The 15,069-nt window shown below is 43.5% G+C and overlaps 1 protein-coding gene across 2 annotated transcripts in view; it reads right to left on the minus strand.

The window, feature by feature from the left end:
- Positions 1-1,998: 1,998 nt before the first annotated feature.
- Positions 1,999-15,069, minus strand: part of STK4 (serine/threonine kinase 4) — a 258,859-nt gene continuing 245,788 nt past the window's right edge. For both annotated transcript variants that reach the window (XM_079321945.1, XM_079321946.1), the window contains one exon: positions 1,999-5,076. In XM_079321945.1, the coding sequence (XP_079178071.1) occupies positions 4,918-5,076 (159 nt within the window). In that variant the 3' untranslated portion in view covers positions 1,999-4,917. The remainder of the gene's footprint in view (positions 5,077-15,069) is intronic.

Below are 15,069 nucleotides of genomic sequence, written 5' to 3' on the forward strand. Positions count from 1 at the left end.
AAATCAGTGTTACTTCTATGTAAGGAGATCAATAGAGACAAAATGTGCATAAATTACAGTGTTTTCTTTAAAATTTATTTTAAGTAATGCTAAACCACTTCTGTCTTGTAGTGAGACAGCCCCAAGGTCCGCATGCACTTATGGGTTCACTTTAGCCTTTACCTGAACCCAAGCTGCTAACTTAGTTGTAAGAACAATCAGAAAATCAAGATTTCGATTCTAACCATCTGAGAAAGCCAAATGAGCAGCCTTGAAGGCATGGAATTAAATTAACCAAATGTGCCTAGACAGGTCACACCATTGCAGGGAATCAAACCCACAGGCCAGGCAATGCATGTTCACATCCAGACCTTGAGCCTGAGAGCAGCAGAGTGGGAAAAGCTGCCCCACATTTCTTTCAAGATCATCCTCCCTGTGGTGAAAGAATATGGTCCAGAGCTTGTGAGCCCCTTGGGCTGAGGAAAATGCAGCCTACAGCTCAGTTGTCTGCTGTGCACAGACAGGTCTGCAAGAGGCTGCTGTGACCACTCAGGGTGGGACTCAGGGACTCTGGGCTCCCTCCACATCCACAACTGTATTGATCTGAACAGCAATAACCTGAAGGGGAGCAGCACAGTCCTTGGTAGCTGGAATTGAATTGTTTTAAAGTTTTTAAACACATTGGCTTTCTTCCTGAGCTCTTAAATTAAAGAGCAATTAACTTTCAGTCTGGAAAGAGCTGATGGGTATTTCCTGGTTTAACTCTTCAAACTTTTGCCAAAATGATTAGTGAAATGAAAAATTGTCAACTCTCGAGGCAGGGCTGTCAGCCAACACTCAGAGCATTTATCCAAGCTCAGTCTCTTTTGGCCTGTGGACAGCAGGAAATGGTACAAAATGAGGGTGTAGGAAATGAGTAGCTGGGCAAAAAGGACACTGGCACAGCAGCTCCTGTACCTTAATGCTAATAATTTTTAAAAACTGCTGGTGCTATGAAATTAGTGGAGAGCTGACTTTTTCCCTTAGATGGGAGAAAACCAAGGCTAAACATCAGTCCCAGCTCTGGGGTACCTGTTGCTGGGTTTGTTAGTCACATGCAGGAGTTTGTGCAGCAGGTGCAGTGCTCCCAGCACAGAGGGAGTGCTCACAAACACTCCCCTGCTGTGGCTGCACAACCCTCCTTCCCTTTCTTCTGGGGCTGCACAACATCCTGGTAATGCTGCTGAGAATATGTGAGAGCTCCAGGCTTCCCCAGTTACTAGAAAAGCCAGCAGCCTCCCTCCCTTTGATTTCCAAGCTCCTTCCCAACATTTAAAAGCTCAGATCTATTTTGTTTCTTCCGGAATTGCTAACCAAAGCTGACTCCTGAATGAATTCTGTCTCTGCTCCAGTTAGTCATCCCTCCAGGACAGATTTAGTAACTGCTCAGGAAAACCACATCGAAGCCAACAGTTCACCATTGGAAGGCAGCACCCACTCACTGTCAGCCTCATCTTTTTCTGAGCTAGAGAGCTCAAAGTGCAGCAAGTGAGCCAGAATTAGGAGTGAGCCTCCAGCCTCACCTGTTGTGTAGGAAGGTGGATAAATTGATATGTACCTAGCCCCAAATCTGCCTGCAGGCTCAGGGATGCTGCTGCAGAGACAGCCAGGACCTGCAGCAGAGCTCAGCATCCCCATCTGCCAAAGCACACTATGGGGCAAACATCCCTCCTGCACGACTGGGGCTCCAGGCAGGGCTGCCTGTGCTCCTCCCTGCTGGAACTGCCTGAGCATCCCCTCCTGAACCCCCCCGAGCTGCCAGCACTTGGGATTGCCCCTCTGCTCAACCCCGAGCTGCAGAATTAGTAATATTATAAAATGTGTGTCTGACATGCTGACTGCCTGTGCTCCTGAAAGCTTGCACTCTCCACAATGCTGCACAACATTGGCTGAGTAGAGGTGCATCATGTTAAAACCTGTCCTGCTAAAGTAACACCCCAAAGTATTGGCATGCAGAAATATGAGTCACCACACTGATGCTTTCAGGTAGGGACACTTTATTTGCCCCTTTGAACAAATAAGGCAAGATATTCCAGAAAGATCAAACAAAATCTCCTGTATCAAACTGAGAGGAATGCAACAAAAGTTACTGTTTCAGACATATACAAACTAAAGACCCAACACTATTATATACAAACAGCCAGATCTTACAAAACAGCATTTCAAGTCAGCAGTTTATGCCAGTGTTGCTTATTTCTTTGTTACAAAAAAAGTTAAAGCTACAAACTTCACATTTGTAAGTCTCACCTGACTGACACCATCAGTATTTCTGGGTTTTAGAAGCAAAGAGAATGGTTTGTCCAGAACCTTTTCCAAAATGCAAATGATCCCAAGGAGCACATGAATGCAGCTTCACAATCAAGCAAGTTTTTTTTGCTTAAAATTTTGTCAAAACAGCCTTCCCTTATGGTACCAGCCTTGGTCATAGCTTGGAGGACTTTGAGGAATGAACAGGTACTGTGCTCCTGGACATTTTACAAAGAGACCAAAAAGGGAAATATTTTCTCCAATAAACTGAAAATCAGTGAAGGAGAAAATAATTCTTCTGCACTACAGTTCTAAGTGCAAGAAACATCACTAAATCTCACCCACTGCAAGCATTTAAGAAAGGTTCAAAGACAGTTAAGCCATTGGACCAGTTTGAGTTATTTTGGTTTGTTTGCTATATTTTAAGACAATCACGTCAGCAAAGCAGAGTATTTCAAGAGTGCTTACATTCAGTTACAGCAGTCACAGGTTGCATATTCTGTAAATAGACACCACCCCGTGGTGTTTCACCTAAAAGTTGGGGTTTCTAATGCCCTCTGATCTCTAGAGTTATCTATACAGTGCAGAGGAAAAAAAAAAATCCTTCCAGCAGAACAGGCTTGACCCACACCACACAGGCAGTGCACAACTTACCATGTCACAGACCTGGGTCTGTGACACCAGAGGTGCTGGGCCAGATCCACCCCAGTGACTGACACAGGATCCAACACTGACCAGAGAACTCCCTGCTAAGTTGGAGGAGTTTCTTTGATGGATGCTCATGGGAACTGCTCATCATAAGGACATGGTCAGGGCAAAGCCCATTGCACAGACTGCAGATGAGCACAGTATGAGCCCTGATGTCCCCCAGCAGCTGGGGCTGCCATTGCTGGCTGTCCCAGGATGTACCCCTCCTGCAGCACCCCACAAACACTGCTCACTGCCTCCCTTTTCCCTAGGGGCAGCTGTGATCCCACTGCATTGTCAGACTGAGACAAGCTGGTGCACAGAGCCCTGCAGAGGGTAAGAATGGCTTGGTTCCTTTCACAGCTGTGGAGCAGAGCTGTGAGCAGCAGCCAGGAGCCTGCTCCAGGGGGGAAACAAGACCCTACAGAAACATGAAACAAACACATCACCTCTGTGGCAGCATTTGATTCAGGAGACACTGCTGTTTAATCATCTAGGTGATGTACCAAGGCCCAGCTCAGAAGCATGACGTGGAAACACTTCCCTCTTATCAGAGCAAAATAAAAAAATATTGGTATAAACATTTGCTCTGCCCAAACATTCCATCATATGCTAGCAACACCTAAAACTACAGAGCTGTGCTGTCAGAGCCCATGGGGCAGAGGCATTGCTCAGTCCCTGCCCTGCACACAGGCTTTGTTTCACTCTCCACTCTGATGCCAGCTGATTGCACCATCCTACAGTGATTGTACATGCTTGGGGCATTGTGGCTGATTGAGCTATGCTGGGCAGGGATGGCAGGGAAATTAAAAAAAAAAACAACACAAGAGCATCCAGAGGAACTGGAAGAGACTGAACATCTTCCAGCAGGACATTGGTAATTGTCTTCTCATCCAGATCAACTCTGCCTTTGCTTCACCACCATAAATGCACATCTTTGTTATTTCAACAGTCTTTACTTTCAGTTTGACTCTCCTGATGTGCTAAACCTTGCAGAAATGTGAAGGATTATGAAATCAAGTTTTATTCAAACATCCAAAGATGTAAATTTGAAATGAAGCCTATAAAATATTTCACAAGCTGTGGAGATTTTTAAGTCCTCTTAGACACAGCTGAAGTACCTAATTCCTGAGAGAGGTTCACACAACTTCCACCCATTCAAACACTGTTTCCTTTTCCCAGCACTCCATTCTCAGCAGGGTCTCCCTGAAGAACATTTCCAAACAGACAGACAAAGGGGTATCAGATCACTGACTGGCTTTTGGTTTTAAGTGGGTGTGGATTTTAAATTACAGAATGTAATTTCTTATGGAGGCACAACATGCTTTATCTACTCATACAAATTCATGAAGTACACAAAACGAGGACAAAACTGAGGTCTTGAAGAAATCACACTTGTTTTAAGCACACAGTGTAAGGCATGGGGCTTATTACAGGCTTTTTAAAAACTGAGATTTAAGTTTCTTTCAAAAGGCTGGAACAGTTTGTACATGTTCTCACCTGCTCTCTTCAGTGACCTAAAACTTATCAGTACCTTAACAGTAGAAACAGTTAACAGCTTGAAATTGAGTCTATGTATTCACAGAGGAAAACAAAAACAAAATACCCACAAAAGAATCAGCTGTTACAGACAACAATCTGCATTAACTTAAACCAAAATAGACTCCTCAAAGTTCAGTTGAAAAGAGAGCGAGCCAACTTTCGTTATCCTATTTCTATCTGGTTCCTCTGGTTTAAAAACAATCCTCCTAAAAACAGTAACAGAACTCTTTTGGAATGATGTTTTAAATATGTGTCTAACATTAAAACATACAGTCGGGAACCTGAGTTCACAAAGGTGCTATGGAAAAATAAACGAGCAGAAGTATTGCCCTCTATTTTGCTAGCATATTTCAATAGAAATCAATCTGTTCAGCAGTCATAGGAGCAAGGGGCTGGTTGTTTGAGGGTGAAGGAGGCTGCAGCTCAGAAGTTCTGCTGCCGCCGCTTCTTGGCCTCGATGGCGTCGAGGATGGGCTGACGCTTGGACTGGTACTTCTGGTGGATCTCCTCGATCTCCTGCTCCATCATGGGGTCCAGGGCAGACAGCCTCTTCTGCAGCTCATCCACGCTCCAAGTCTTCAGCTAGCAGGGAGATAAAAGAGGAACAGACACTGGCATCAGTGCAGCCACACCCAGCAGGGAGCCTGCTGCTCCTGCACGGCCACGGCGCAGCTTCCAGCAGGGAACGGCACACGGGGCTCAGGGAGAGTGGAGTGAGCCTCAGGATGCTGCTTCTGCTCGTTTCACAGGTGCATTACATGCTCTGGTTACTGGCAATGTGAGCACACAACCAACCAGTGAAGTGTTTCCCCCATGGAGTTGCTTTTCTAATGCTTCATTTTGCAGCATTAGGACAGAAATGCTGCACCGAGATTGAAGGAAAGCAAAGTTCTCTTCTCCTCCCTTTTCCTTGCAACTAAACCTCCTTATGCTAAATGACAAAAGGAGACATAGGGAACAGGAAGAAAATCTTACAATTGATAAAAGCTGCATCTGAAAAAATAAAGGCAATTATGTACAATCAGGCTGTATCTCAGAATTGGTGAGGAATCCAGACTCTGCCACACCAGAAATTCCAGTGCACAAACACACACCAGGTCACCTTGGGTCAGCCTTGCACTGATAAAATATGCAAGCACAATTTGTATTTTCCTGTACATGTGAAGATGTCAGGCTCATCTGGACAAGCTCCCTCTCCCTGAATTCTCCCTCTGCCTGACCTTTGTTTACCTGGCTGTCTTGTCTGTGCCAATTTGCTCAGAGCTGGCACAGCAAAGTTCTGCTCTGTGATTACAGATGCCAAGTGTTGTTTAGACATTCTAGATTGTCCACAGCTACAGTCTTTATGTAATGTTATAATATTATAACAGGTGGAACAGACAGGATTTTAGTATAATGTTAAAAATATGGACACTGGAAGTATTTCAAATGTTTACTTAAGCACCAGTCCTCTCCCCATTTAAGACCAAGTGACCACAGAAGAGACTGTTCTACAGGCACTCCAGCAGGAGAGAAATGACTGTGCAGCACCTGCTATCAGTAAGCACCTGCTGAGGATGCTAAGAATATGCAAAATAATTAGGGTTTTTTCTTGTGCACAAAGAACTGTCAAATTTTGGGGTTTTTTTTTTTTTTTTTTTTTTGCTTTCAACAAATGTCATAATTAAGTGACTTATCTTTATTTTCATGCAAGGGGGGCTGTCCTAGCTTAGCTGTTAATTAGTCAGCTGTCATGGTTTTTCTTCAAGTCATTTCTGAACTGAAATATGGAGTGAAATGTTTGCTGCCTACTATAAGACAACAAATGAAAGTTTAATGGCAGTTTGTATCACTCCTTAAAACTAAGACATGGAACTCTTGATGCCTTTTCCTGAGGTGGAAGAGATACCAGTCCCTAAATCACAAAGTCACCTGCTACCTAATTTCTTACAATGTCTTTTGAAGTTCTTTAGAAAATGCTGCTAAACAAGATCTTTCCCAGTTTCTGTTTCAAGATCACAAATTCATTTTAATAATCCAGGCACATATAAAACAACCTTTCTGCCCAGGGTATACAGTCTTTCAGCCTTTCCAATCAGGCAACTGTTCATTAGAAAGACAAAGCACTTCCTCCACAAAGATATATATTATTTATACACATTAATGCAACTTTAACAGGCAGCAGTTTAAGTTGATGCATGGCACCAGTTGCCTTTTCACACTAATTTATTAAGGAGCAGGTAATTATTCAACATTCCACTTCCTCACAGTCCAGGGAATTGAAAAGTCAAATAAAAATGCAAAACAGAAGAAAATATTAATACAAGCACTGAATACATATACTAAGCAGCCACAATGCTGGACTGCTTAAAGAGAGTATTGAAACACATCTAAGACACCTTGCTCAATGCTTAAGCCAACTATTAGATGTGAGAAATTGCCCTAGGGCTGCAATCTTCCAGGGATGCCCTTTGAGCCTTCTCTGCTGTCCTCCTGAAGTGCTTGGGTGCTGCTTAGAGCCAGAAACAAAGTGCCTGAGCTGGAGAGCAGATGTACAGTGATGGGGTCTCTAGGAAATAGTGGAGAGTAAGAAAACACTGCTGTCCTTGGACAGGATGGAGCATCACAGGACATCCTCTGTGGACAACACAAAGCCTTCCTGCAAAGTGTCAGAGCTGCTTGCCAAGGGACACAACAGCTCTGACAACTCCCAGGACTGTGTTTGTCAGGACAGATGGCTAAACAGTGTGGAAGATGCTGGAGCACAGCTAAGTGTGCAGTGGGCAAAGCCCACAGATTTATATAATATGAACCATCTGGGAGGTGGGTTACCTGCATGAGGCAGAGCAAAGTGCTCACAGAGCCTGATCAGGGGTTAAACACAACAGGGATGGTGGCAGAAGGGAGGGAGGCAAGTCCATGTGGCCCAGCACAGGGAGCACAGGACATGCTGTGTGCAGTGCTGTGCCAGCAAGGATGAACACCTCACAGAGGTTTATCTGGAACAATGGCACACTGTCTGTGAATGCCACACTCCTGCAAGAGCTGGAGAAGCCAAAGGGCTGCACTGGTGGAAGGTGCAGGAGGTGAGTGCTCAGCCCAGAGCTGATGGGAGGCTGACAGGTGCCAGTGGGCAATGAGAGCCACGAGAGCCACGCAGAGCAGGGGACACCCAGCCCCCTGCTCCCTCTGTGCCAGGGACCTGGCCTGGGCAGTTACTCAGACTGTCCTTCCACCCACATCTTTAGAAGGCAAAAAAACCCAACAAACTGTTCCAAATGTGATGGCCTCCATTTCACTTTGCTGTCTGGCATTTCACTGTAAGGCAATGCCACAGACAGGCTTTCTCCCAGAAATGAACTTTTAGACTCCAGTATATCTGTTTCTGCACTCTTGGGACACTGACATTGTTCTCTGAGAGAAATGCCAGGAGCAAAATAAGACAAGAAGGACAAGGACAGCATCTCATGACAGACAGGTACCCAGGGTAAAGTCTCAGTGCTGAGCAGCTGCAATTAGAGCTGGTTTTAGCCACGGGCTCAGTCCCATTCCTCTCCTCACTTCTCAGCAATCCCTCTGCTCTAAGAAGTCTAACTGTCTCTGTAGAAGCTATCTATTTTTGTCCATGCTGATCAAATACCTAAAACAAACTTTTGAAGGAAGGAATCTCATTTCAAATGTAAAGCCAGATAAAAAATACTTGTACTAAGGTTGGCCAAACAAATTTATCAAAATGGTGAGGAGGCAGCACAGTGAAACTCTTCCAGCAAGCCTGTATGTTGGAAGCTAGTTTTCAACCATCTGATTAACAGTTGTATTTTTACTTGAGGTTTTGAGAACAGTCTTAAACTCTGTAAAAATGCCCAAATGAAGACAAACAGAGGTGGAAGCATTCATGTGAAAGCCTCTCACCCACAGCCACTGGATGTTGTTTGTTTTCTTCAGACACCACTGACAGCAACAACTTGTTTTAATATGCTGATGATTTCTACTGTATAATTCAGAAGGACATACATAATTATATCCTTTGGAAGGACATAACCTACAGCCTTTCCATGCCTATGCAGCAGTGATGGACAAATCAGGAACAGATAATTTGAAATACAATTTCTTCCTCAAGGAGAAGATTTGTAAGCTATTCACAGCATTCCTTTGTCAGCATTCTGACAGATCTGCAGACAACTACCCCACTGAATAATGTTCAACTCAGCAAACTGCTCCTGAGTTTCAGTTCTTTCAAATCAGCATTTTAAAAACAGGGGGAAAAGAAACCCACTTGCATTTCTTATAGTCAGGTAAAGTGTCACAGCAACATGATATCCTTCTGAATGTAAATGAACCTAAGCAGCAAAAGGAGAATAAATATAAGCTCTCTACAGACACAGCCACAGGTTTGGTATTCAAGGGCACCATGGTCTGAACTTTATACCTCTGCTGTTCTGTCCTCAGCAGGACACAGCCCAAAACCTTGCCACAGTATTTTTAAACAGACTATGCCAGATTTGTTTCACATAAAACAAAAAATAATCTGTTGTAAAACACAAAGCCTAGAGAATTAACTCAGCCTCTGCCCTGTCCCCACAAAAACCAAATAAAACCCCCAGATGGTGAGAATTTTTTAAATTAGAAGCTGATGTAAATAATTTATCAGAGTCCACTTAGCACCCAGAGTTCTGACACTGAGGAGCACCCGTGCTGGTTTGCCTACAGCAAGGTCTGAGATCACCCCAAACCAGTTTGGGATTGGCACATTCTCTGGTCCCTGAACAGCAGCACAAGGTCAGCCCTGCACTACTGACACAAATACAGCTGTCCAGGAACCCCCAGCCACCACTCTCATCTGCTCCTCTAGCAAAACCACTGCCAGCCAAACCTCCTTGCTGTGTGAATTACAAGCATCAAACAGAAAGGAGCTGTTTCCCAGCAGCTTTCACACATTTCTCCCCCAACAAAGAGTTTTGGCCAAGCTCTAGCTCGCTGACTGCACACGAATCAAAAAATATTATCTTGGGGCAAGTGGAAAATATGTTCCTCCTGAAATTTTCTTTTTACTGCTGACACTGAATTTGATCCCTGCATTTAGCACAAAGCCTTTTCTTCACATGTCTGCAACGTTTCAAGCTATCTGGGCTTTGCTTTTAAACACTGTCTTTGAAGCCCTGGGGTTGTGCCAAACAGAACCTCCATCCCCTGGGTGGGGATGCTCTTTTTCTACCATCACTTTTCAAAAGTGCAGATGGACCCTGACTTCTGGAACAAAACTGGAATATGTATGACACTGGTGAGATTAAGTTACTTTCCTTAGGGTGAAAGCTTTTGAACAGTTTTTCAGAAGGAGAGTATTTTCAAGTCTTGGTACTACAACCAATCCTACAAATAAAATGAGGAATTTGTTCTCTTCTTCCTTAACCTTCTAGACATATCCTTCTACCATAATTTCTGTGAGTTTGAACTTGAGTTGTCTTCCACAGGCTCAGGGTGTTTTCTGAATTTCCTCCCTCTGTTACCAAGAGCTTGTGGCTTTTTAGAAAGAAAACACCCAGCTGCAGCAGTCACTCTGCCTGCCTTTCACCCAGATACTCCAGGTGGCATTTACTGCTCAACATAACTTGATGTCAAACTTTTAAGTTTTATATAGCCTTTAGAAAAACTGGCTTTGGCAATTATCACTTCATAAGGGGCAGTGGGAGTTTGAAGACTAAAATACAGAAGTAATAAAATTGCAGCTTCCCACGCTACACAGGGAAATAAATTCTTAGTAGGAAAGATACAAGCTAGATGGGAGCTAAGGAAAAACAAATTAATTGTCTATTTAGCATAGCTTTTATTGTTATAGCTTCCTTTAAAGCCTAGTTTTATGCTGCAATCTACCAGCTCTGACTGCATACCCAGTGCTCAAAGCCCCCCATAAAACTCATCAATCCCATCAGCAGGGAGCACAACCCATCATTTTTTTTTTGAGTGTGTATTTAGACAGGCAAACTTTAAATGTGGCTTGAGAAGGGGTTTTACCCAAATCAAGTTACCCAAGCCATGCTAAACATTAAATGCCAAATGGGAATTTGGTGTTAGGGATAATGAAAAAGTATTACCACAGTAATAGAGTAGCAACAGTCTACTTTGGAAAACCAAAACCAGAACCAACTGGGACTACAATTGGGTGGGAGTCCCTTGGGGAGGCTGCTGGTGATCACACTCAACAGCAGAAGTGGCTACATATCAGGGACAAGTATAAAACAATTCCAACAAATTCAATTAAATGTTCAGGTGTCCTTTAGAGGAAGGGAGGTTCTTCACAGAAGAGAATAATTAAACTCTTGCTTCACTCGACCTTGGCTATCACCAAGGCTATCAAGATGCCTCCCTGCTGATAAAACCAAGGGCACACTCACACTTCCTTCTGCACAGCCCTGCAGATCAGTTTGAGTCCTGAGCTTTTCTTCTATCACCTCCATGAACAGAGTTTTAATTTTGGGAGGAGCTGTCCCATGGGTTGCTGCAGAGACCACGAGCCAGGGAGGGGTGTCAGAACTCAGGGATCCATGAATGTGAGCTCTGTAACTTGAAATACTGGTTAAACAAGGTATCCATTAAATGCTCATATCAAATATACTCCGAGGACACAGATTACTCAAAAGTACTACACACTTTTTCTTAAAACCAGAAAAAAAAAGTCCTCAATTTCTCTGGCCAAAATTAAATGTAGAAGGTAATTTCTCATGCTAAGCAGTGCTCCAGACTTTAGATCTTGAAGATGGTGATATAAATTGGTGCTGGAATAGCATGCCATTTTTCCCATGGCATTTTTCCTGAAATGCTGCCTCAATACCACTTGGCATGCTTTCAATCACTGCTCTAAAAATTAAGTGCCTTATTCTCGTTTACGTTTCCAGCACAAGGAAGCCTTGATGTAATGTATGAGCAGGCATTAACTATTTATTCACTTTAAGTTGACAAATGCAAAGGACATAAGGACCTACTGGCACTTTCTGACCATTTTTCCTCATCCATCAGATTCCTACAACTTCACAGATCTGTCAAGCAGCCACACTAAAGAGGGGCTGCAGTAAATCAGAACAAGCCCTTGTGCCTACACAAGCACTAATTATCTTGATTTTCCTCCCTTTTAGCATCAGCATGTCAGTGAAGCTTCTCACTGTTATGAAAGCAGTGGATGAAATGCACTCATTGTGGGATTTCATGCAAGATTAAAAATACAGATATTAATCTTTCAAAAGATTTGAAAAATAAGTCTCAGCAGCACAAGCTTCTGCTTTTAACACACCTTAATTATTTAGGCAATGTGCTGGCAAAACACATCATGGGCTGCAGCATCCAGCAGCAGCCAAAACAGCACTGCAGCTATAATTGCCCAAAGAAAGAGAAGAGGAGCTGTGATCAGTGCACATCTGGAGACTCAGCCCCACCTCACCTGAACAGCAGAAGGCTTTCCACAAAGAAACAACACTTTCAATCAGATGACACAGGGGTCAAGTCAGCTTTAGCCAGGTAAATATTTAAGTGCAATCACAGCAACACTTTTGTGGAAGAAAAGATGGACACTACCACTCAGATTTTGACCCCCAGCTGAACTGGAAAAGTGCATCTTAGCAGAGAGTTATATCAGAGGAGACACAGGGCCTCTCAAGTGAAGTGTTTGGGATGGTTCTACCTCACTTGCACAGATGGGGAGCTCCTGAAAGTGAAGCACCTTATTGTTATGATGCCAGTACAGACTCCAGTTAATTTTCCACTTAGCTCTGCTCAGTTGATTAAAATAAAGGTTGACAACACCAGACCATGGGATCTGTGCTATCCCTACAGAATTTCTGGGGGCTCTGTGTGCCATCTTCTCCCTGCCAGACACATGGGAAGATCATGTGTGAAGTGGAAGCTCCTGTGCAGGAGTGACAGCTGCCAAGCCCCCTCTCTCCAGCCTGGCCCTGTGCCTCAGCAAGGCTTCTCCCACATCCCCAGGCACAGCTGGAGCAGCTGCCCCTCTCTCAGCACTGCTGGATCTCACCAGGGCTGCTGAGGCCACTGCTCCTCCCCAGCAAGAACTGCCACAGCTTTGCCACTCCACTGGATCTTATTTCAGGCTATGTGTGTGTGCACCCATAATGTTTGATGCTGCTGGGTCACAAGGACCTTTCCCAATCCACCCTGAGCAGCCCATGCCTGTGGCTGCTCTGGGAGATGCACACTCAGCACACAAAACTGTTCCTCAGCAGCTCAGAGGCTCCTCTGCCTTCCCACCCTCCCCACACTCGGGAAGTTTTCCCCTATTCCTCAAAAGCCTTTAGGAAGCAGAGAGCAGCTTTGCTGTTGGCAAGGTATCAGGAAAGTCCTGATTTCAGAGGATTATAGCACATCCCATTCCCCCTGGCCACCCAGACAGAGCTGTGGGGACACCACAGCCTGGATCACCTGGGCTGCACTTCACCAAACCCTGCTGTGATCCTTACAGGCTCAGGGAAGTTCTGGTGTCACAGCACAACCACAGAACCTCTGCAAGCTGTTACCACCCTCAGCACTGTCCTGAAGTATTAAGGGAGAAAACCCATCCAAAGGTGGACTCATGATATGAGTGCTGAGTGGTCATTAAAAAAATAAAGCTTTTTTAAAAAAGAGCAATTCATTTTAATCTTCTAAGCTCCAAGATTCAATTTCCTTTTTTAGCCTTACTGTCAATTATGAGTATGAATAGCCCCATTCATGTCCAAAATCATCCCAAGTACTGTACACACTTAATCTAAACAAAGGGAATGACAAATTGTGTCAGTCTTATTCTGCAGCACTGAACTTCAAGAAGTCCAAACCTTGAAATCCTTTAGGAACTAGAAAGTGGCTGACTAATCCTGTAACCACAAAGACAAGTTATCTCACTGCTATTCTTTTTTTTCAGTAACTGAATTACAAACCAAGCTAAAAGGTCAGCCTGTCTGGACAAGCAAGCAGAAAAAAAAAAAAAAAAAACAAAGTGCAAAAAAAGAAGCACTGTTTGCTTTTAAAAAGCACTTGCTTGCCAGAGGTTTGATTAAATAAAAACAGCAGGGTTTTTTTCCTTCCCTAAGTGATTATGATTTAATTTTCTTAAGTAAGAGTACAATAATACCTCTGAACATGCTAAAATAAATCATGTCATTAGGCCATGAGGATCTGGCTAGCTGCACAACTCAGCCATAAAGTACAGAGCTGACCAATGTGGGTTTTTTTTTAAGAAGAACAATCTGTCAGAAAATGATTTTATTCCTTTAAATCAAACAAAATCAAAAATTGTTCTTACAAATCTGAAAGTTTAACTAAGTTCTTCTAGTAAGGGGACATATGTCCATAAAGGAGCTTCCTTCCAATTCCAGGTACCCTTCACCCCTCTCTCCCTTGCTCCTAAGGGCTCTACTTGCTGAAGGATTAACAATTAATTTCTTAATTCAGGATCACTTATCCTGAATAAAGCAGAACAAGTGAAGAAGTAAGAATACCTGAACTCAGAGTGATTCATTGATACAACAGCTTTCAGTATGAAACACAAATGTAAATGTAACTGAAGTGGTAACCAATTAATTAACACTAAATCAGTACTTGAATACAGCCTTTATTAATGATGTGCAGTAAGAAGCATCATTAACACATCTGAAGACTTCACACACTCAAATCTGCAAGGCTTAAAACACACAGTTTCAGTTTCAAAGGCTTAAGACTACATCATCCATGGCAAGTAGCCACTATAGCTTTAAATAACTTGGGCCTATTTATCTTAGGAGTATTAAACTTAATTCAACACACATTTTTGTATCTTAGTCTCCTATCTTAGTTCCAGGTCCAGGAGAGCTGCTGAAAGGGGTTTGTTTGCTGGAAGACCCCAAATTGTCTACCCAAAAAATTAAGATTATTGCAAAACCTTGGCCCAGTGCTGCTCTGCCTTCCCTGTTTTACTCAGGGAAAGAAGGAAACAGCTGCAACTTGAAGGCAAAAAAAGACAGGAGAGAGAACTACAAGCTTTCTGAGGAAAGACTGAATTACAGAGATTTCCATGGCATTCTGGAAAAATTAACAGCTGCATGTTCAGGCAGTTGTCTTTAAAACCAGGGGCATATGTTTAATATTTAAGAGGCAAATATTTTTTGAGACAGTCCCCAAGTGAACCATCTCCACAAAATCCATCTCAAATTAACCTGCACAATTCACTAGGAAAGGTTTCCCCAGCTGCTCACTATTACTTGGGTAACCATTTATAATGATCCTGCATGATGGCAGGACACAAAAGAAGGAATTAAAGACTTCATTTCTGAATAATATTCCTTTCAGACTGTATCAGGCTATATGTATTAAGGTGCTCTTTCTCTCTTTTCCTGAAGGTCAAAGCTTTAATTATGGATGATAAAATGGTTTGGGTTGGAAGGGACCTTAAAGATCACCCAGTGCCCCCTGCCATGGCAGGGACACCTCCCACTGTCCCATCTGCTCCAAGCCCTGTCCAGCCTGGCCTGGGACACTTGGTGTTTCTGCAGGTTTTGAAGTAACACAAGAAGAGGCTGCACAGGGTCAGATGCAGCAGGTCCAGCAGTCAGGGCTGAGATAACTTTGCTCCTCTCA

This window comes from Erithacus rubecula, assembly GCF_903797595.1.
Source record: "Erithacus rubecula genome assembly, chromosome: 18".
NCBI classification, from domain to species: Eukaryota; Metazoa; Chordata; class Aves; order Passeriformes; family Muscicapidae; genus Erithacus; species Erithacus rubecula.